The sequence below is a fragment of the Phyllostomus hastatus genome, unplaced genomic scaffold (genome assembly GCF_019186645.2).
Source record: "Phyllostomus hastatus isolate PE091 unplaced genomic scaffold, TTU_PhHast_1.1 phas_contig_283, whole genome shotgun sequence".
NCBI lineage: Eukaryota > Metazoa > Chordata > Mammalia > Chiroptera > Phyllostomidae > Phyllostomus > Phyllostomus hastatus.
The window spans coordinates 4,282,996-4,306,462 of record NW_025333833.1 but is presented as its reverse complement, the minus strand read 5'-3'; the positions used below and the strand labels follow the sequence as shown (position 1 = coordinate 4,306,462).

The 23,467-nt window shown below is 49.5% G+C and overlaps 1 protein-coding gene across 2 annotated transcripts; it reads left to right on the top strand.

The window, feature by feature from the left end:
- Positions 1-949: 949 nt before the first annotated feature.
- On the top strand, positions 950-21,015 carry VAMP4 (vesicle associated membrane protein 4). Of its 2 annotated transcripts, XM_045838676.1 has the most exons (8): positions 950-1,106; positions 3,679-3,798; positions 7,238-7,284; positions 9,981-10,031; positions 11,926-12,026; positions 12,673-12,752; positions 15,194-15,245; positions 19,692-21,015. In XM_045838676.1, the coding sequence occupies exons 2-8, from the start codon at positions 3,733-3,735 to the stop codon at positions 19,718-19,720; spliced, it is 426 nt and encodes a 141-aa protein (XP_045694632.1). In that variant the 5' UTR covers positions 950-1,106; positions 3,679-3,732; the 3' UTR covers positions 19,721-21,015. The 2 variants fall into 2 exon arrangements, with proteins under 2 accessions (XP_045694632.1, XP_045694634.1); XM_045838678.1 differs by lacking the exon at positions 12,673-12,752.
- The last annotated feature ends 2,452 nt before the right edge of the window (positions 21,016-23,467 follow it).

Genomic DNA, 23,467 nt, shown 5'->3' with positions numbered 1-23,467 from the left:
GTAGCAAACAAATAATGGGGGGAGGGGTAATGAGTAAAGCAATGCAACTGGGGCGTGTGGGTGGAATGGATAAATAAAAGTAATTTTGGATTACTGCATCCAGCTACCGCAGGCTAACGTGACACTAACTTGGCGCGGGAGCAGTGGGGGCAGCGGGTAGGACAGCGGAGTGGCCTTGCAACGGTGGTTTCCCTCCTGAAGCCTAAGGGTCCCCGTGTCTGCCTAGTGTCTGGATCCAGTTGTTTTAGGTTAGAACTCCAAAGCATGCAGGGGGAGGAACACTGCGTCCTCGCCCCAAACTAGCTGTGCCACCTCTCAACGCTGGACCGGAGACTCCTAACGTCTAAAACCAGGAGCCCGCATTAGAAACCCTCTCTCTCTCCAAATCTAATTCTGATTCCATGAACAAGGGATCACACATACGTCCCTTCAGAAAATCCCTAGCCGGCCCTGGCTGGCGTAGCTCAGTGGACTGAGCGTGGGCTGCGGACCAAAGAGTCGCCGGGGGGCTGTGGGCCACGTCCCTAGTGGGGGCCACGTGGGAGGCAAGCATACATTGATGTTTCTCTCCCTCTCCCCCGCCTTCCCTTCTGTCTAAAAATAAAAAATAAAAATTTAAAAAGAAAATCCCTAGCCAATCTGAAGCCGGTCTGGGGCTTCGAGCCCCCATCCTCGTCGTCTCCTCGGCTTCCTCCTAAAGGTCTCATCAGCCTGCCCGAGTGACTTTCCGAGAGTTGCCTCCGCCTTCCCCGAAGGTCCTCCGCTCCCGCCCGACCTGCGTGGGAACCTGTCGTTCCTCCCTCAAAGCACAATACAACCCTGGGGATCCCTGTCCGGACTCCGCCGCGGCCTGGACCTTTCCCGATAAAGAGCTGAGGGTGGAATCGACTCCTTCGGCGATCACCGCCCCTGGCCCCGCCCCCTGCTCGGCCCCGCCCCCATCCGCCTGGCACCAGGCTGAGGAGCGCCGACAGGCTCGATGAGCGGGGGCGCAGCGCGGCGCAGCGGCCGACGCCGGGTGGGCGCCCACTGCCTCCGCTCTCCGTCGTGTGCCTCCCCTCCCCGCCCCTTCCTCCAGCCGCCCGAGACCTCCCCGGGAGACTCAGGTACAGGCTTCCGCCCGGTCGTGGGGCGGGGTGGCTAGTGAGGAGGAAGGAAACGGACACGACGCCCCGGCCCCGCAACGTCAACGTCGGGCTGCGGGACCGGCCCGAGGAGGGAGCCCCGAGCGGGAGGAGACTGGCGTCGGGCGGGGCGCCGGGAGGAAGGGCGGCGAGGACTGGTGTGCGGGCGAGGGCGGGTGTCTGGGAGCCGAAGAGCCGCGAGTTGGGAGCAGACCGGGGCGACAGATGGGTGGGTGGTGGGGCCCCGCTGGCCGGAGGGCTGTGCTGGTGTCAGGATTTAAAAGGCTCGGTTCCAAGGACCAGCAGGTGCGGGCAGTCTTCGCACTGGCAGGTTTGGGGAATAGCAGCCTCTCCAGGCTGCGCCCAATTCAAGTCACTGATTTCCGGAAACTGCACCCGCGGAGACTGCGGGCAAGGATGGGGAAGTGGAGTCGGAAATGGGGAGGAGGCAGGAACAAGGAAAGCCTCTTTCCTTGTTCGGGTGCAAGCCTGTGTGAAATGAGACACAGGGTTTTTCTGTTACTTGTTTGCCAACATTATTAAACAACGCATTAGAAGTGTGTTACTTATTAAAGCCCCTGAACACCGTATTGCTTCTTCCAAAAATACATACATCACGTTGTAAACGCAGGAGGATGACATAAGAAGCAGACGGTGATGATGTTTTTAGGGGGTGAATTGTGCACCGGTGTTCTGCCCTCCGTGCTAAAATACATCATGAAGACTCTTATTTACACATAGACCTAGGCACAAACACCTGAATGCATATGTGCTTTTTGCACAAATCATTTTAGGTAGAATATGGATAAGTCTGATTTCTAAACGTCATTTTTTTTCCTAAGAGTTGTTTGGTACAAATATCATCAGTTGCCCTGTGGTTCATGATGCATAGTTAATTAATATGCCTGCTGCTGGCTTTTCTGTTTGTCAGACGCTGATTTCTTGCTTTCCTGAGGCTGATCTTGGATTATGGGACCTCAACATGGGTCTTGCTCACCGTTAAGCTTGTAGCTTTGTTGTATATTTTATTAAGATATTACGTAACTCTGGCTGTTACTTGCTTTGAGATGTTCGAGGTAGCCCCTTTGTGGGGTTTACCATGCAAACAAATTCAAATATAATGGAAAGAAAAACTCAGTTCTTCATTGCTTCCTTTGTCACTTGTTTTTCCATTCATTCCGTAACATTTCTGCATGAATGAATTATTCTGAAATCAAAATCAGGAATGAAATGGGCCAGTTGTATGTGACAGAAATATTGTTAAATAAACTCTGGAGTTGTTTACTCAGGTGGCAAGAGTTTGTTTTTTTTGTTACATGTGGTCAAGTTTCTGGTTTGGGAGCATTTCTTATCAAAGAAAAGTGTCTATCATTTTGTTTTGACAGGGAGCCAACTTAAAATATTGCTTTGGTTTATGAAACTGGGTGCTGGGCTTGTTGATTTTTGTAACGTTAACCAACAAACTAACATCTAGCTGTACCTAATTTTAAGATCGTCTTCGGTTTCTTCTTGTGGAAGGGGAAGGACGGCTGCTGGGTTGTTACAGGGAAGTGGGCTTTCTAGACCACAACTGTGCAGCCTGAAGGGCAACTAACTGAATAAACATCACAACTGATCGCGCACAGCCATGGATTCATCTAGGCCTGTGTCTCTGCTGTTTCCACGAGCAGAGTGGCTAACACTGTTAATTACCTATCTTTACTAAGCCTTAGCTTTTTTAGTTTTCTAGTGCCTACTTCCAAGGAGTAACAGAAAATGCACATAAATCCCTGAGTTCAGTGCCAAGCATACAGTAAAACCTTAGCTATTCTCATTATTCATCCATCTTCCAGCCCAAGACACTGAAAACTCATGTCTGCATATGTCAGCCTTTTCTCAAGAAAATGTTGAGTCTGTTGCATACCTAAGCGTTTTTCTGGACAGTCACAATGCACAGTGCACATTAGCATATAAAAGGCAGGAGACTTTCTGCTGGGGAAAAAGAAACTTGTTTGTTGAACAGGACTGACCAAATTTCCCTTTCCTTGGAACACTGGTGCCATGCTTCAGAACAGGATGTTACCGTTTACAGAACGTGTTTGCATGTATTACCTGATGAGACCCTCCCAAGTCCACGCAGAAGCCTGGAAAGCACTACTTTACACACGAGGGCACAGAATCGCCCAAGCAGCTAACCTACAGTGAGAACTAGAAGTGTCCCCCTGTCTTCTGACTCCGAGTTAAAACCCTGAAGCATTTCATGTCTTGCTTTCAGGGAAGCATCTCCTGTTTTCCCCTCCTGTGTAATCTGCCTTTTAATCTTACAAAAACCTTGTTACTGATTTCCTCCACATGTTCTCCTGAGAAAGTTACACCCATTTTCTCATGGTTTATACTGTTTCCCGTGTGTTAAAGCCTAGTGTGAGCGAGGTCCCTGGAAAGGAGCAAGCGAGGAGGGAGTGGTTCGAAGTCAGAGAAGTGAAGGAGGCCCCTTCACACAGGGCCTTGGACTCCGATGCAGGTACCTCACCTTCTTCCCGAAGCCTCAGATCCGATGAAATCTTGTCTCTTTAAGGCGGTGAGTCCTTACTCTGCCGGGAAGCGGAAGAGCACTCCTAGATTGAAAACTATGCCACCCAAGTTCAAGCGCCACCTAAACGATGACGATGTCACTGGTTCTGTGAAGAGTGAAAGGGTAAGTTCCGCGTCTTAGGCTTTAAAAAAAGAAGGAGGGAAAATATGTGTTCATTCCCTTTGTGATTTTAGAAGAATCGAAAGTTTCTGGCTGTATTCTAATTCCACTTCCATCATAGTAAACATTAAACAGTATGTGCTGCTTGAACCGGTGACTCAGCTGGAATCCGAGCACGGCTTCTTTCTAGTCCCTCAAACACGTGATGTCTGACTCAGACCCCGGAGCCAAATGTGGTTGTACTGTAGAATGTTTCAGCTCTTAGAAGGGTTACAAGTGCATCTTAGACAACAGCACGTTGGAGGTCTGGAGCAGCACCTGCAAACATTAACACGTCTCTCAGTTCAGCATCGGATCATTCTAAGTATAGAAATTAAAAATGTACATGTAAGTAAATTAGCTAACATCAATTCAGGTCAGCTTTTCATCCAAATGCATTTTGGCGCCAGGCTCACAAAATCTCTCTATAAATTTCAAATATCCAACTTTATGATTTGATATCTGTGTACTCCAGATTTCCAGTTTTTATACCATTGTGCTCAGAAAAGGTGCTTGATGTGATGATTTCAGTCTTCTGAAGTTTACTGAGGCTTGTTTTGTGTCCCAGCATATGGTGCATTCTTACGAATGTTCTGTGTGTACTTGAGAATGTGCATTCTCCCATTTTGGGATGGAAAGTTCATAGATGTCAGTTAAGTTTGTCTGGTCTGATGCGTCATTTAAGGCTGATATATCCTTGTTGGTCTTCTGAGGTCTCTTTCTATTGTATTTTTGTCTCTCATTTGAGGCATACAATTCAGAATGGCACAGCCATCACCACAGTCAATTTCAGGACAGTTTCATCACCCCAGCAAGACATCCTGTAGCTTTTAGCTGTCACCCCCCCGACATTGTCCTCACCCCTCAGCCCTAGGCAACCGCAGATCTATAGATTTGTCTATTCCGGACATTTTATGGAAATGGAATTATACAATGTGTTGTCTTTTGTAACTGGCTTCTTTGGCTTAGAATGTTTTCAGAGTTTATCCATGTTGTAATACGTGTTAGTCCTTCATTCCTTTTCACTGCTGAATAATACTGTTATATGGATATACCACATTTTCTTTACTCTTTCATCAGTTGATGGACATTTGGGTTCTTTCTACTTGTTGGCCATTGTGAGTGCCATTGCTGTGAACACCCAAGTACAAGTTTCTGTGTAAACATGTTTTCGTTTGCCTTGGGTAAATACCCGGGAGGGGAATTGCTGAATTCTGCTAATGGAAGTATTCCACGTTCAGTGTTTTGAGGAACTGCCAAACTGTTTTCCAGGGTGGCTGCAGTTTTTACACCCCCAGCAGCAGTGTGTGCAGGTTCCAGTTCCTCTGCATTTCTCACCAACACCCACTTCTTTGCACCAACACTAATTATCTTTGCACCAACACGAAGTAGGTGTGAAGAGGTATCTCACTGTGTCCCATTAAACTTTTCCAATGTTTTGTTTCCAGCAGTTGTGTTTGTTCAATGAATGGGTGTGAAAACATTGGTGTCCATGTGTGTTTCTCATTGTACAGCTATAATACAGACACTTCATCTTTAGTATCATCATCCACTAAGGCAAATAAACTGTCATAAATGTAATGATTATCTGTTACTTACTAGCCAGAATAGCATTCTAGAAGTATTTGTTGAAGGAATTAAAGCATCTTCCTGCATAGTATTTATTGAATTAGAACATCTCTTCATGTGGTCATTGCTATTTCTTCATCTTTTGGGAATTGTCAGTTCTCTCCTTGGATGATTTTCTGTAACGTGTCTTTTTGGTACAGGTTTGTCAGAGCTCTTATGTAATATAGATGTCAGACCTTTAATCTGAAAGTATATTGTAGATTTTTATTTTTTCCAATCTGTTACTTGCTATTTAACCTTGTTTACGATACCTTCTTCATATTGTAAATGCTTATGTAATCAAATCCATTAATCTTTATCTTTAACACTCCCGGGGCTGTATGTTGCTTAGGAATAACCCATCTTAAATTGCCTATTTCATGTTTTTCAGTCTTTGTCATTTCATAAATAAATGCATTTGAGATCACATTTTCCTTTAAGTATTCCTGTAGCATACCCTGCAGTTTTGTTCTGTGATGTTCCCAGAATCATTCATTTCTAACTAGTCTGCTCAACTTCCATTTCCATTTTAATGTGTCACTTAAAAAGGGTTTTAAAATTTCCTTTTGTTATTTGTTCTAATTTCCATTGCATTCTGCCCAGAAAATGTGACTTCTTTAGTTTTGGGAATTTATTAAAATTCTTTTGTGGCTTATCCTTTCTCTTGGATATTTCCAAGAAAATAAAATCTGCTGAGTACAAAGTTCTAAATTCTATATTACTTGTTTTTTGTCTTCTTGGTTTCTTTGTCTCTGAACAATCTGTTAAATCTTCCTATAACTTTGAATGTATTCATTTCTTCTTGTAATTTAAGTAGTTTTTGCTTAATATATTTTGAAGCCATATTATTATAAACATTCATTTCTGGTAAATCTTGGTGAATTGTGCTTTTTACCATTGTAAAATATTTTTATTCGATTGTTTAATGCCTTTGTCCTCAAATTTGTCTTTATATTAACATTGCTAACTCTAACATCCTATTTGTTAGAATTTGCTGCTGTATCTTTCCCACTGCTTTTTCCCCACCTTTTAGTTGACATTTGTTTTAGGTGGATTTCCTGTAAACAGATATTGGCTGGAGAACCTGAACTCTCATCATGTCTGGGTTTTATTTCTAAAAGGAGAAGTCAGACCCTTCACATGTGTACGGTGATTCTCACTGTGGAGCTTTTTCTGCAGCCGGTCTCCCTGCAGCAGCAAATGCTCTCTGCCCAGCTCTCTGTCACCAGCTGGATCTCAGCTTAAATGTCACCTCCGGAGAGTGACTTCCCATGGCAGCCTCGTCTCATTTAGTCACCCAGTCCCCTTCCGTCCCATCACTCTTAGTTTTTTCTGCATGGCATTTATGCCCACCAGATGTTTTCCTGTGAGGGCTCAGGCCTGTGTGGGGTGCTCAAAGCTGGCCCTTGGTGCTTGGAACAGTGCTCAGCACATAGAGATGCTCAGGCCCGTCTGTGAACTTGAACGGAGAGCAGCTGGGAGGCAGGGGGAGGCGGAGGGACTCGCTCCCCCGATCGCCCACCGTTCCTTCTTCCCACACCACATTCAGCGACCTCCCTGCCTCAGAGCGGGTCATAGGGTTCCCCTCTTAGAAGCATTTTCTTTAGGAAGTCTGCAAATGTGGTTCCAGATCTTTAGCTTCCAGTGACGCACATGTAATTACTCTCTCCCCCCTACCCCCCTCGAGGCTTGGAGCTCAGGAATCCCACCAGGACAGAACGTGTTTTATTACTCCTCCTGACACTGGGTGAGCCCTGGGAATCTGGAAACTCACGTCCTTTTTTTTTTTTTGCAGAGAAATCTTTTGGAAGATGATTCAGATGAAGAAGAGGACTTTTTTCTGTAAGTTTTTAAACATCTTTACTGGGATATAATGGACATACAAAATACACAATGCGAGTTTGGACGTAGTACCCGTGACAGCATCACCGCAGTCAGATCGTAAGCACAGCCCCGTGTCAGACGTCTCCTTGCCCCTGGAGGTTCTGTCATGCTCCTGGCCCCCCCCCCTCCACCAGCGCTGCCCCCTCCGCCCCCGCCAGCAACCGCTGACCTGCTCTCTCACTGTCGTGTGGGTTTTCTCGAGTTTTGTTTCACGTGGAGCCAGACACTGGGCCCCCTTTTTTACTGGCTTCGTGCTCTGCCTGCTTATCTTGAGATCACCCGTGCTGTCGCGTGTATGTTTGCTTCTTTTTATCTCTGAGAAGCATTCCACTGTGTGAATATTCTGCAGCTCACTCATCCGTTTGCTGATTGATGACTGTTTGGAGTAGTTCTAGTATTCGGCCATTGTAAATAGGCGGCTGTAAACACTTCCACACAGGGTTTTTTGAGTGTGTGGACATCTGCCGTCATTTCTCTTGGGTAATTACTGGGGAGTAGAACGGCTGGTTCGTGGGTGCGGCGGTTTTCTGAAGCGGTGTCTCCTTTTATGTTCCCACAGCGTTGTGCGGGAGCCCTCTTTGCTCCGGAGCCTCGCCAGCACTCCCCACGAATATTTTTTTCCTGGTTTGCAACTAAATCTTTTCATTTTCCACAGCAGTATCTTTTGAAAAATCAAAGTTTTGATTTTGATGAAATAAATTTATTGGGTTTTTTTTTAATTTATTTTTGCTTATTTAAGAAATCTTTGGCAAACCCAACATCACTGAGATTTTCTCTAGTGCTTCTTTTCTAGAGGTTTTATAGTTTTGGCTTTTACATTTAGTTCGGTATATTTTGAATTGTTGTGTGTGACTAAGTGAAGGATAATTTTGGGGCGGGGGGGCGGGGCGGCGCATGTGGCTTCCCAATCATGCCACCACCATTTGGTGAGAAGATTGTTCTTTCCCCATTGAATGGCCTTGATACTTTGTCAGAATTAACTGGCCTGACCAGCCCTCCGGAGTCATGTTCAGGCAGGGCCCCCGCACAGGTCTGGGTCTGTGTGCGCAAGGTCGGGGTGACGCGTGCCGCCGCAGCTGGCCCTGGGGAGGAAGGTGGAGGCGTGCCCGCGCGGGGACCTCCGGCTCCCTCTCTGCCGTGATGCCGTGGAGTGTTTTGCAGACGCTTCTCCTCCCCAGATAAAAACATCATATGAAGAGCAGTCGATGCCCATGAGGCAATGAACCTACAGGACACAAAACAAATCCAAGTGCAGGAACTCTTCTGTGGGAAGGTTAGATGTGGTGGGAGACAGTGTCCACGAGAGACAAGCTTTCCACGGGGTCACAAAGCTCGCTGCTGGCGGGCAGGGCTCTGTGCAGTGAGAAGCCTTGGTCTGCAGCCACTGCCGCCTGTCAGAAAGGAGCGAGTACCGAGGAGAGGGCTGGATGCTTCAGTTAGACACGTGGTTGCCCGAACATGACCAAGAGGCCCTTGTGGGAAACACCCCTCCCCAGGCAACAGGGGGCCCCTGCAGGGCCCTCCCCCCAGTACCGCGTGCAGCTGCCGAAAGGCCCGACAGTAGAACCGGCACCCTTGTTCACACTGCAGCTTCCACGCCCCGTGGTTCTGTCTGGGTGCGGAAAGGGAGACACACCAAACAGAGTTCTTGAAGTGATTTTTTTAAAATCACCCCCCATGTCTATAGCAGCAGCATTCGCAGTAGCCAACGGTTGGAAGGACCCGAAGGGCCCGTCGGTGGGTGGAGAGAGAAACGAGAGGAGACGCACAGTAGCCGTTAGTCTTAGCAAGGAGGGGTGTTCTGAGACCAGCCGCCACCCAGGTGAACCAGGAAGGCATGACACCAAGTGAAAGAGACTGGTCGCAGAAGGATAAAGTCTACGTGACGCCGCTCCCGTGAGGCCCCTGGAGTGGTCACGTTCACCGGGACACGCAGTGTCGTGGAGGGGACACTGGGGAGCTGGTGTTCAGTTAGCCCAGAATCTCTTTTCTTCTGAGATTTGTAGTGTACACCTTCTTCTCCATCGTGAGAAGAAGAATAAATAATTACCTGAAATATATAAAAGGTGTTTTTTCTTTCCAGGATTTTAAAACAGACTGGTTAAAAGAGCAGCACTCAGCTGTGAAACAGACTGGTTAAAAGGGTAGCGCTCAGCCGCAGTAGAAAGACAGTAATGGGAGGAGGTCGGCGTTTTCAGGCGCCTGCGTTTCCCATCAGCCGAGTCACTCAGTTTAAGACGAGTCATCAGAAATCCTGCTGACAGATGTTTCTTGTTTGGAAAGGATTTTTCTCTCTGTCCATCCCTGATAACAAGCACTCATTACAGCCCCAAATCAAAGTGAATTATAGTTTTAGTTTTCTCATAAAGCTGTTATTCATACCCACGGGCACTTCGGTGGTTAAGGTGTTTCAGAGTTCGATCAGTAGAAGAACATCCTGAGTGTCACTGAGGGTCGCAGGAACCCTCATTTCTCTGGCAGCCACACCCTTCAGAAGGCGGGGGTCCATCACGGCCAGCGTTAGGTGTCGGCAGGGCAGGGCAGGCGTGGCTGCGCGGCACCCCCGGCTCAGCGGGCTGGAGCATGCGTGTTCACTGTGTGTGTCTGTGTTTCATGCCCTCGTTACTCACGTGTGCTCGCTATTTTGCTTTCAGAAGGGGACCGTCTGGACCAAGATTTGGACCTAGGAATGATAAGATTAAGCAGTAAGTTTCCAAGATACTCATTTGTTTAAACGGTTGTCATTTTTCTGTGTGGACCGGAGGTGGGCAGGCCACCGCCCACCAGCCACTGTTTTTGTACGTAAAGTTTTATTGCAACACAGCCATGCCTGTGTGTTTTCTCACTACCTAGGGCTGCCTTCGGACCACAGGCAGGTTGGAGTACTTGCAACAGGGACCCCATAAAATCCAGACTGTCTGTCCCCTACCCGGGCCTTCATAGACAAAAATGTGCTGAGCCCTGATACAGACGAACTGTAACTGCTGGGTTTTAAAGCCCCAGTGATTCTTACTATTCTCTCTGAATTGTAGCTGAGGAAATGCAGTTCCCAGACCTTGGTGGTGGTTAATGCGATCACCTGATGTCACGCCCATGTAGTTAGCAGCACACCAAGGTCTGCTTTGGTTTTAAATCAGTAGATTCAGTCCCACTTTCAGAATGACGGTAAAAAAACAATGCAGCAGATTTAGTTTTTTGAAGTACACGTGTCTTTTTCTATCCTTCCAGAGTTTTTGCATGTCTGTCACTGTCCTAATCCATGTAGTGATCTAGGTTTTCTGGCTAATTAATTTTCAGCTTAGAACTCGCAGCGTGCACCATAGTGGTATACTGTGGTGTACCTATCACGCTGTTGGTAGGTGGTGGATGACGCCGCAGTGAGTGTTTCTCAGGGTGCAAGGATGTGAGTCCCCACGGGAAGGGCATCGGGGTGGGTGCAGCAGCGACCCAGCCCTGGAAACGGACCGAGTTCTGCAGACCTTCTGCGGAAGAACAGCTGAAGGCTGGGGCTCCGGCCGCAGGCGGGCGGCCCGCTGTGGAGAAGGCACTCAGTGGGAAGGGTCCCGGGTGGGGTATCGCCTGTTTGGGGAGGCGCTCGGACTTCCGTCCGGCAGCTGTCGGTGTGAAGAAAGACGTCTACACTCAGCCTGATCCTAGCTCGTGGGCTCTGAAATAGTGGACCAAGGTGCCAACGCACTGATTCGAGGACCAGACAGATGTTTCCATTTTCTGTTGCTGCGTGACAGATTGTCCTGACCTAGCAGCCCGGAACAAGACGCACTTATCATCTCGCGTTTTCCACGGGTCAGGAGTCAGCCACTGCGTAGGTGGGTTCTCTGCCCAGGGTCTGGAAAGCCTGAAATCAGGGTGTCCTGGTGACTTACTCCATAAATTAATATGAGGTGGTTTTGTCCAGTGATTGGAGCAGCAGAGGAAAATAGACACTTAAAACAGTAAACATGTTTGCGTGTGTATATTCTGGGAGGAAAGTAGGCAGCTGAAAACCAACTATTAAAAGCTTTGAATTTACGTTAAATCTTCACCGAACAGTCTGAAATTTGGATAGAACAGGCCCTTGTCACCTGATACAAAGGAGGAAGTCATACTTTCATTTGGAAGAACAACAAAAAGGTTTTCCTCTTTGCTCTATCATGGGTGCCTCCAACCTGCCAGGTGTTGCCAGGTGCGTGAAATGCCGTGTCAGGGGAAACCGATGAACAGGGGAGAGTCACACCCCCCTGCACAGCCGTGTCCTGGCACGCCCCTGCCGTCCACCCGGGAAACCGAGTGTTCTCCATAAGCTTCCGACACACGTGGGCTAGCCCCTCTGTTGGTCCCGGTGTGTGAGCTGTGCAGTGAGCTCGGGCTACGGCCGGGTCCCTGCGACGCCTCAGCTCCCTGCAGGCGAGAAAGTGTAGCCGATGACGGAGTCACGCCCTCAGTTACTGAGCATTCTGACCGTCCCTTTGACTCGAGGTCAGGGCTGCACGACACTATAAGTCAAATGCTACTTGTTTCTGCCATGTCTGACGAAAGTTCCAAAAATTATAAATCCTCAAAACAAAAATTAATAGTTTGATCTTTTTTTTAAAAAACCAGTGTTCAGAATCAGGTGGACGAAGTTATTGATGTCATGCAAGAAAATATCACCAAGGTAATCGAGAGAGGGGAGCGACTGGATGAACTCCAGGACAAATCAGGTACGGACCGTTCGTGCGCGGCTCGGTCCTGCTGACCTGGGTCTGCGGGTGGCGCACTGCTCCCGTCGTTCCAGCCAGACTTGGGGCCTTGACTTGGGAAAAGGGTGTTTGGTTCCTGCAGCATTTTAACTGGAGCTCCCTGTACTTTGACTCGTCCTACTGTTTCATCGTTTCTTTAATTGATCAGTTGAGAATGGAATAGACTTTTTTAAACAAAAAACCTGTTTAACCTCTTTTAAAATTCCTTCTTTTTTGCTTCTAAATCAGTCGTTCATGGTGTTGTCTAAGAATGTAGCCTCCACGTGGCAATTTTCTCTGTATGTGTGCCAGGCCCTTGAATTGTTAGAGTGTTTCCTTACCGGGGTTCATAAGTCTGCCTGACGGGCCTGCAGCCCTGGAAAGACGTCTTCATCTTGTTGTAGCAGTAGATGGAGGGCACTGACCGGCAGTGACCGTGCTTTTGAGGGGTTTTCAGCGCACAGAACGTCAAAGGGCGTGGGCGGAAGAAAGGGAGGGCACGGTGTTCACGTTTAGAAGGGAATGCGTTTGCAGAAGTAGAAATCAATATCTTCTTGTCTTTGCGTGACTGGAGAACAGAATCCTGTCTTGTCGTTTAATCCTCCTCCCCACCCTCTCTGTGATGCAGAAAGCTTATCGGATAACGCAACTGCTTTCAGCAACAGATCCAAGCAACTGCGCCGGCAGCTGTGGTGGCGTGGATGCAAAGTGAGTACCCGGGATGCGGCCGATGGGAGGGGCCGGCCAGCCGCATGGTGCGCAGGTGTGACAGGGCCTGGCGGTTACAGCCGCCTCGCTTTCCGTCAGGTGTTCTGAGCCCCTGCCAGACGGGGGCTCAGTGAGTAGTTGTTGGGTGAACTCACGGTCTGGGGGCACGGGCGACTGAAGAAACCAGGCAGTGCCCAGAAGGATGGGTTCGCGCACGTCTTCACAGGAGGCTGTCCACGGGTTATGAACAAGTTAGCTACCTCTCAACTCACAAGAAACACTAGTTTTTCTTACAATTTGATGTTGGCACCTTTGGGAACAGCCTGTAGCATTACATACAGATATTAAGATAAAGTGAAAGCTAGAGAAAAATGGGATTTTGTAAATGGGGCGTAAAAGCAGATTATATGTCAGATTATGGCGAGTATGGCCAAGAAGAAAATTCCTCTGTCCCTCATTATTCCAGAGAAATGAGAAATAAAAAGGAAATTTCTAAAAAGGAAAAGTGAGAATTGTTATGTACTGATATGTTTCTGCAAAACGTTCTATCGAACTGAATTTACTTCTTAAACCAAGGAATGGTTACTAATCATTAAACAGAAAATGCCCCTCTTAAAACTTTCCAGCATAGGAGCAAATCTTTCCTTTCCCCCCGATTCTGGGTATCATTTCTGGCATTGTTGAAATCTTAGGCATCAATTGATTGTTTTTTAGTCTCTCGTTTTCAAGTTTGGCGGTAAGTTTCTGAAACTGGCCTTCACGCGTGCTGAGGGTTTCTCCAGGCTTCGCCCCGGGTTCACTCACTATGGTCTGCCTGCCCGTGGCGGCCCCGCCCCGTGCTTTCGGGGACGGAGCCTAGGAAAGAAACGTGTCCCGTCCCCCACTTGTCTAGAATTTACATTATCTATTTTAAATTCTTGAAAAAAATAAATTTCCTATTTTCGTCAGATGTCTATCTCTATAGAAGTTTTCTGTTTCGTACACTAGCTTGGAAGAACACAACAGGTCCGTGAGCCATTCACATCCTCCCCCTCCCCGCCCCTGCGACCCAGGCGCCTGGTCCTGGAAGGGTGTTCTCGGAGGGGGCCTTGGTGGGCGGGGAGGGCACCGACTGCCCTTGCAGGGTGCCCGCCCGGTGGGGCCGGGGCCGAGGGGGGAAGCTGCCAGCCCAGGGGCTTCGGCAGCAGCGACACCAGCGGTGCTTTTCCCTGTGGGTCTGCCGAGACGCCGCGCGTCAGCGGGGCGCACTGCGAGTGTTTGGGGAGAAGGTGGAAACTGCTGTGAAATTCCAAATACTTCAGAAACATTTTCAGGTTAAATAAGAGAAGTGAAGCTTCCCTGTATTCTCTGAATCACTTTGCTGGGGAAGTATTTCAGTTTATAGTCTGAGGGGGACCAGGCAGGTACTGGAAATGTCCCTCCCATGTCCGTCTGATCTGCGTCTGTTTCTACGGTTTTCGGTTGTCATAATTGATAACCCTAGTAGGTCCCTGGTGTCCACATTGCAAAGTGTCCCTGTGTCTTCCGGTCACCTCGTTCTTGCCCCGAGTGTTACAACCGCCACTGTGTCACCAGTAGTTCCGCTTACACACAGCTCACTGGCTGCTTGCGGCTGCTGCTGCTGGTGGTGAACAGCCACGTGTTCACCGAGACTGGGGATCTTTTCTTCTGAATGAACTGCCTTCAGTCAGTTACGTGTGAAAATCTTTGATGAAAATAAGACTTTCATTTGACTTCATCGGGAAAATCAAGTCAATTCATAATCCGAGCACTTTAGGATTAAATGAGGAATGTGATGACATCGTAGAGAGAAATGACGTGAGCTCAAAATGTCACTCAGCTCACTGGGGCCTGGTCTTACGGTTCCTCCGCTCAGCTGCGAAGCTGACTCACCGTGCTCTCAGCCAGGTCATTCACGACGACGGAAGGTTGTTCATGAAGAATCTAAGTTCTCTTCTACAGAACAGAGATTCGGCCACCAAGGAGAAAGCAACAGAAACTAACAGAATTCTCCTGTACTTTGAGAACAGTGCTACAAAAATGACGCCTTGAACTGTGTACACTAAGTCATTTGCGTCGGATGCTTTTTAGCGGAGTTGGTAGAATGCCGTACTGCTCCTGGTCTCCTAGGGGAAGTAAGTGCAGGGAGTCACAGACACAGCGTGCAGGCCCGAGAAGGCCGCGATCGGCGCTGTTCACTGTGCTGTGAGCCCTCGAACAGCAGAACCCCGGCAGGCAGAGCCGTCAAACCTGGGGAGCCCCGGTTACTAACTAAAGACACACATGGCTGGCAAGTGCATGTGGAAAAGGTTTGAAAACCTTTCCAGGGATGAGCCTGTCCACTGAGGAGAGTGGGACACGGTGGCTGACACAACAGTCAGTCTCGTGAGCAAGGTCAAGGTCAGTGTTAACGTCTTCCCTCTGCCTCTCGTGTGTTGCAGATAAAAGTCATCGTGGCTCTGGTTGCTGGTATCCTTCTGTTGGTGATCATCAGTAAGTATCCACTGGGCTGTTAACTTGGGGGACTGTCGTTTGATTCGGAGCTTAATTCCCTTTTACTGTATCGTCAGTCGACCTGGTGCGGCCGTCGGGGTTAACCAGTGACTTCCGGCCCGAGGCCGGAGCGCTCGGCCCAGACCCGGCCCAGACCCGGTCGCTCTCTGAAGTGGCCCCTGAGTCAGCGCAGGGCCCAGCGCTTTGTGCTCTGTTCGTGGGCAGGCACGGCTGCTGTTACCCCAGGGCCACGTCACCCACTTTCCGTTTGTCAGCGACGCTCAGGCGCGCAGCCTGTACTTAAAACCGTGTTGGAAGGGCAGATCCAGATCAATTCCCCAGGTGGATGTTTTTGTCTCGTTTCCATTTTGGAATTGAGCTTGAGCTTGATTTCAGTCTTTAATGTCCTTGATGTTCTCTTTAGAGTAGGGTTCTCTTTGACCCCTCCTTCTCTCCAAGGCCCCTTTGCCTGTGTTTATAGGGACCGCATGAGGATTTGGAGAGTGCCTCAGAATAACCATTTGACAAAGCCCGTGCTAATACTCTCCTTTTAGAGGGAAAAGAGGTTCGTGACAAAGAAACAGGGCTGGTCCGAGTTCACCCCGTAGCGCCCACGCTGACTTGGAGCCCCGGCGGGGGCTTCAGCCCCTTTCACGGCCACGGCGTCCCGAGCAGTGAGAAGTGGGGTCCCTGACAGGCACGGTGCCCACGCACAGACGTCTGACGCGGCCGTGCCCTGCCTCCCGGCCCCACTCCCCGAGGGTCAGCAGCTGTCCCTCGGAGTCCAGGCCGCGCACGCTCCTCGCAGTGCTGCGCGTGCCGCCGGTGGTTTCCCTGTTCCCAGTGGCGCTCCGGTGCAGCGCCGAAGCCCGTCCCGCACGGCTAAGTGCAGGGCTGTGAGCGCCCCGAGGAGGAGGCCGGTGGTGCCACAGGCTGCCCCGAGGCCTGGGTTCGAGTGCTGCTGGCCGGGGGGAGGTCAACGCGACTGAGTCAACAGTGCGTATTACGTAAGGTGCCTTTAAGCAGAAACGCACGCCGGATAGGGTTATGTGTTGGTTGGTTGACAGAATGTGGCACCCAGGGGCACGCAGGAATTTAACCCCGCGTGTCTCCTGGGGGCCATGGGCAGTGGTCCCTGACTCCAGTGTGTGTGTGGTGACTTTACAGAGCAGAACAACTGCAGACACCAAGAACCGACACAGACTAGGGTGGTGGTAAACAGAAAAACTTCCATGGCCAAAGATTTTCACAAACAAAGGATTTTTTTTTTAAGATTTTATTTATTTTCAGAGAGGAAAAGGGAGGAAGAAAGACAGGGAGAGAAACATCAACGTGTGGTTGCCTCTCACACGGCCCCCACTGGGGACCTGGCCCATAACCCAGGCACGTGCCCTGACTAGGAATTGAACCTGTGGCCCTTTGGTTCGCAGGCCAGCGCTCAATCCACTGAGCCACACCAGTCAGGGCTCCCATGTAATTTTAACATATCAAAGAGGCCTGATTAGTTTAATTTCCCTTTTTGTAAAGAAAAAAATTTTCTTTGAAATATTTCAGAGATCCTTTCACTGAGATGGCGAAAAAGTCCGTTTAGTTTTTTCCATAAAATAAAAGACGTATTTTTCATTTTCACCAATAACTTCATTGATTTGGATATTTTGAGTATGTTGGCTCTCTCCCACCACTGGCTTCTAGTGGGCAGAGGCCGGGGTGCTGCCAAACATCTTCCAGTGTGTGAGACAGCCCCACAGCAGAGAATTTGGCCAAAATGTCAACAGTACCAAGAGGCGTCACAAACCACTTTTGACACTTGATCAGCCACAGCACCTTCTCCATACACTGCATAAATTTTTTTTTGGCATTTCAGGTGTTTTTTTTACCTTCCTTGAAATAATAAAGCATAATACACTGAATATGTTGCACATTTTCTTCCATCTCCAGTATTAAAATGGCTGCACAAAAATTCACCAATTTTTCGGTAAGTTTTTTTCAAACGCACGCCCATAGGACAGCCGTCACAACACAACCTAACAACACTTTCAGATGAAGTCAGGCACAGCTGAGTGCTCCTAGGGCCACCGTAGGAAGAGAACATGACAGACTTCTTGGCCACCCCAAAAGATAAAACCCCACACCAGGGGCGTCAAACTCATGCCCCCCGGGGGCCACGCCAGCCTCCCGGTTGCCTTCAAAGGGCCGGATGTAATGTTAGGACCGTGGGAGCTCGGCACTGCCGTCGGGTAGAAGCAAGGTGCCGGGCCGGTAAAACAAGGTGGGGGGCCGGGTTCGGTCCACGGCTTTGTGTTTGCCCGCTGTGCCCTACACGACTCAGCCCCACGTTTCACAGGTATAGGTATAGGTATAGGTATAGATACAGGTATAGATACATAGATATCAGTGGCTCCGGTTCTTCCCGAAGAGGAGCCAGGGGAGGTTTTGGCATTTTGACTCCCATAATTTAAAAGTTTAGTTCTCAGCCCGCTAAAGCCGAGAAACTGGTTTGGGCCTGACTTGTGCTTACGAGTGAGTGCTGCTCCCTAGGTTGGCGGCTGCTCTCCCACGTGACTCAGGGCCCAGGCACCACACGGTATTCAGTGGGGACCCGGTACTGGGCGACCAAGCCAAAAACGCCCCATCTAACCCTGAAACTGGGGGTTGGTTTTCTGCCGGGGACCCTATGAGACAGCTGCACGTCTCAGACAGTGAGTCCACACACTTCTGCAAAGGTTTCTAGTCACGTGGAAACACCCTTAGTGGGTCAGAAGGCACAGTGGTCTCTGTTCTTTGGAGTGAAAATCACCATCCTGTGTATAATGTCAGAGTTACAGTCTAATGGCATTGGTCCGCCAGAGAACCCAAACTGTAATTATATCAAATGGCCACAAGTGGTCACTATAAGCTCAGTTACCAGGGAAAAAAATGAAACTCAAAACTTAAGACGGTACTGGCAAATACCACAATAATAATAAAACGGACTTCAGGGTATCCCCTGGTAACTCACCAGTCAGCCGAGGGAACCCCTCCTGGCACCAGTGAGACGTGTCCTGGGCAGCCTGTCACGGAGAAGTCAGACGAGGGTTAGCCCTCCACACAGCACCGCACCAGAAGGACCCCCTCCCCTGTGGAGGGGTTACCCCCCACCCCCTGCCGGGCCCAGGGAAGCTGTGCGCTTGCACCTCAAGGGGCGGCTGTGGGGCCCAAGCCTTCCGAGGGGCCAGAGGGGGGTCACAGTGGGACCGCCGTGGGTGCCACCCTCGTCTCCAGAGAGTCCTGGCCCCTTCTGCACCTCGAAAAGATCGAATTCTCTCCTGACAAGAGGTGCTAAACACACACACATGCGGCTGAAAGCTTCTCACGAAGAAAGGGTTGATTGAGCCAAATGCTCGCCAGAAGAGGGACGTCCTGGGGCCACGCCCTGCCAACCACAGCAGCCGTCCCCGCCAGAGGTGCTGTCCTGTCCCTCCCTCCCGCCTGCTGTGGCTCAACTAGGGACATCTCAGAACCTTCTCCTTGTCAGAGGAGAGGTCGGAGAATGTGGAATAGCATAGATAAGAAAGAATTCAACTGTGATCTTACCACACACAGGTAGTTACTGTTAATATATTATACACATACACACACACACACACACACACACACACACTCTCTTTTCCTCTTAACATATAAACATGGTTTTCAAAAACTAAGATTATTTACTTAACTTTCTTATTAATATACTAGAAAATGTTCCCACCCTGGATGGTGTGGCTCAGTGGAGTGAGCCCCACCCTGAGAGCCAGAGCCACCAGTTTGATTCCCCATCGGGCCACGTGCCTGGGTGGAGGGCCAGGTCCCCACATGGGGACCTGTGAGGGGTACTTGGTCCATGTTTCTCTCCCTCTCATTGTCTCTCCTTCCCTCCCTTCTCCTCTCTCAAAAAATAAAACCTTCTTAAAAATAAATATTTTCCTATGTTATTAAATATTTTTAAAAATACAGGGTCCAGCAGGAGTCAGGCCTGCTTGAGTGTGGTTGGTAGGATACATGGATGTCTCACACGAGATGGACAGCAGTTTGAACATTTCGCCTACAATGTCATAGGGTGTGCTTGAGTGTGATATTGCTGTGTTACAGAACCACATGCTTATGCTTTTGTAATAAAGATTCTTATGTAATAAAAAGGGGCGTTATTCGTGCCAGACCCCGTGTCTCGGCGGCTGCATGCCAAGGTTCTGCCGTAATCTGATCCAAAGGCCACTGTCAGACGTGCAGGTGGCTTTGCGGTGTTTTCGCCTCTCCGTTCCCGTTCGCCCTCTGCCCTCTCGGCGCGAAGCCCGGTCCTCGCTGCCCGCCTCCAGAGCCGGCTGCGGCTGCGGCTGCGGCTGCGGCTACACTCCCGCTGTCACAGCCTTCTCATGGGGCACGTGGGCCGGTGCTGACATGTTCCTCCTCGTTTCTCTTCCCTTGCAGTTCTTACCGTTATGAAATACCGCACCTGATTTGATGACGGAGGTCCTCGTCAAACAAAATCTGGGACAAGAAGAATACTAGTAAATGGCTGCATAATTTAAATGAAACACATGTATATAACTTTCAGAACTTCTTCGAGAAACCTTTAAGGGGCACCTATCACTTCAAATTGGAGCACTGAGAACGTCCATCCCTTCTTCCGTTCTGGCGGAGTGTGCTTTTCACGATCGCGTCGCAGGCCGAGACCACCAGCCTCTGCTCCGCCGTAGTCCGAGGGTCTAACTGGAAACCGGACACTTGCCGGTTGACTGTGTCTGCGGTTAACGGTGCTTCGGGCTGTGGGCCTCCGTGGCACGGGGACTGGACTCAGGCCTGGGCCGGTGCGCTCGCATTCAGGCGGGGCGGGGGGAAGCCCACGTAGCCATCCCATCAGCGTCCGCGAGACTGTTCTCACGTTACTACAGCTGCTCTGCAAGCCGTCTCCACACGCTTGCGGGTGTAACAAAAGCTAAGTGTTGTGAACGCCGTTGCCTTGGGCTACAACCGAAAACATTCCAGTAAACCTATTTTGGGCTGTATAAGGGGACGTGTAGTAATTTTCTGGAATTGGAATTGTGGAAATGGGGGTTTTAAACAGTGTGAAAAGCGTCATAGCACGGCACCGTAAAATTGGGCATAGTCACTGGAGGAGGTCATCGTAGGTTTTGGAAATGTCCATCATCCAGCCGCAAGTCAGGGTCCGTCTCCCAGTCGGCCTCCGATGAGGGGGGGCTGATCCCGATGCACGTGAACGAAATCCACAGGCAACTCACACCCCAAGGTCATTGTCACTGGCCCTTGTCCCTGAAGTGCTAACGGCAGCAAAACGGCCTGCTGGGAGTCTGCTGGCGTTGCGCTCCCCGATGGAACCCTGCAGACGGGTGCTTGCCGAACCCTCGAGTGTCGGGGCAGCCGACGGGAGTGACTGTCGAGTCAGGAGCCTGGGGATGTCCCTCGGTCACTGGCCAAACGCCCGGGTCCTCATTAATCCAGCCCGGTTTTGTAACAAGAAGACGAGTTAACTAACACGGAACAGCCGAGTCAGAGTAAAAGTAAATCCTCCTGTGGGGAAGCTCTCGTCCTGAAATCGGAGGTTCTCCAGAAACACGCACGCCTGGACCTCTTGACGTGTGACCAGGACTCTGAATTTGAAACGGGCTAACAGAAAATGCCAGTATTTATAAGGGGGAAGTGATCCTAGATAGGCGTTATTTCTTCGGTCATTTTAATCCAAAATGTATCAGAATCTTTAAAAAAAAAATTCTACCAGACCAGCACTAAGAAGCAAAAATGTTCTGTTTAGGAAGAATTTTGAAGGGAGGAAGCAGAGTAAGAGATACTCAAAGACACCTGCAAGTTATGAAAATTTCAACCTGATTGCTGAATTGGACGGCTCACCGAGAACATTCAAAAAGACTGGTAGGACTGGTAAGATTGGTCTCACATGCGGTGAGTGCTGTGTCGGGTCCCGCCACTCTTTGTAAATGTCAGCTAATGTAAATAATGTAATAAATACTGAATCTTCTGACAAAAGAGGATGCCCAGGAAAAGGAGCATTTTTAGGATGTCAGCAGTGACTAGAGGGCAGCGGTGGAAATGTCTCAGCCGGATGGACAGAATCAGCCCTAACGTACGTAAGTCCTTCTTTGGGGTTTTGGGGTTCAGCACTGGACTCCTCAGTGGTTCATCTTCCATTAGTTGGTGTAGAAATCTGGTTTCTTGCCTGTCCATGAAGATGATTATTTCTTTTTAAAAAAATCAAATTTCCCTTGTTTCTTTTAATAAAGTATGTTACTTTTAAAGAAATTTAAGAGAAGAAAATTATAAAATTATTTTTAAAAATTTTAACCATAAATAAAGGAAATATTTATATGCAACATCGTATGCATGTCGTTCTCTGCACTTAAATGCGCTGCCCTGGGGCCCTGGGGTAGACATGTCGCTGCGAGAGCTTCGCGCTGGTGGCGTTGGGGTCATCGCCTCACCCTGAGACCCCGGAACTGGCCGGCGTGTTCAGGACATGTTACCGTGGTAATCTCGGGGACATGGCCCCCCTTAAAGTCAAAAGCAGAAGAAAACACAGTGTTCAGAGTGTCGCCAGGCCTCCCTCCCTTCCCGCCCTCAATCATTCTTTTTCCCCTTCAGCTCAGACGGTCCTGCACTTGAAGAATGAAGTTGTCCCACCATCAAAGCTAGGGTTACTCAACAGCAACGGAGATGCACAGAAAAATCCAAGTAGCTTTGTAAATGCTGGTTGGTACCCAGTGAGATCAGGTCACGGCTTGTGTAATGCCTGAAACACACCCTCCTCCTCATGGTTCGTGTTTATCTAGTTATTGAAGCTGATTCCGCAGCAGCTCCGTGAGGATGATACTGACTAATTAGCTCTTCCTTAATACCTGGTCTTTTGGTTCCTCTGCCATGGTAAAGCTCACTGGAAATTGCCCTCCAATTTTATAAACGGCAATTTTTTAAAAAATGATTTTTTTTCGAGAGAGAGAAAGAGAACCCTTGCTCTGTTGTTCTACTCACCCATGCCCTCATTGGTTGCTGCTTCTGTGTGCCCTGACCAGGGATCGAACCCACAACCTTGGCATGTCGGGATGATGCTCTAACCAACCGAGCTCCCTGGCCAGGGCTAAGCCTGGGGACGTCCTGACTAAAGGCAAGTTCCACACTGAAGCGGGACATTACGTCGGTGGAGGGAGAGTAATCTGCCCACATCACATGGAGACACGCCTAGTGTTGGCTCTCCTGGGGAGTGCTCATTATTACCGGTCTTCCTGTGCAGTCCCTCAGCACTCGAAAATTATAACCTCGGCATTTTATAGCAAAAACGGGCATCTTGGAAGTCTCTGCGGCATGCAGGTGTCCTGAAAACGACCGCCCGTGTGCAGGCTGAGGAGGCAAGAATAAGAAGAAACTGGATGTTCTCACTGCCCACAAGCTCTTCCCCGGGCCTGACGCCCTGTCGGCACCGTCGGCCCGCGCTCGCGAGTCTGCAGCTCTGTGCACGTTCGCTGCGGTGAGGAAAGTGTGAGGTTGGTGAGGATGAATGCCCTCAGATGTCCCTCACTGAAACAGGGTCAGCATTACCCAGTCAAGGCTAACTGACTCTTCCGTTGGTCTAGTTTTGCTTTCCCGTGGAAATGGGATTGGGGGCTGTGTCGGTTTTTCGGTGAGTGCGGAGTAAGGGCATGGACCGATCGGAGCGGACAGAGGTCTACTCTGGAGACGGTGCAGTGCCTGCGTCTGCCCAGGAAGGCGCCACAGCCGTGTGAAGACACCGGGTCCCAGGACTGACGGGTGTCCTCCTCCTCAAACCGTCTCCTGGGCTTTCCGTGTCGTAGACAAACGGACTCATCCCACAGACTGACGTAGGGTTCTCAAGGTTGGTCCTCTTCTGGCTTTTTCTGAAAACCAAGTAGAATAGGGACAGGGGACACAAACCCTTTCATCCTGGCTCCTTTCTCTAAAAAGCTGCTTGGAACAAGTCCATAGGAACTGAAAGCGTGACCGACCCAGCCACGGTCAGAGCGAGCCTGTGACAGGGAGAGCCACCCGCCTGTCTGCGTCCCCACCGCCCCCTGCATGGTACTACAGCCCCGGCTGTTGCTAGGTGAGAAATGACAAACACCAGGGCCCTCCAATGTCAGCTAGATGCCACGCCCATGGTCCCCCCTGCAGAGATGACACAACTGACGTGATAGTGGCCCTTGGCCTTTTACAGCAACGGG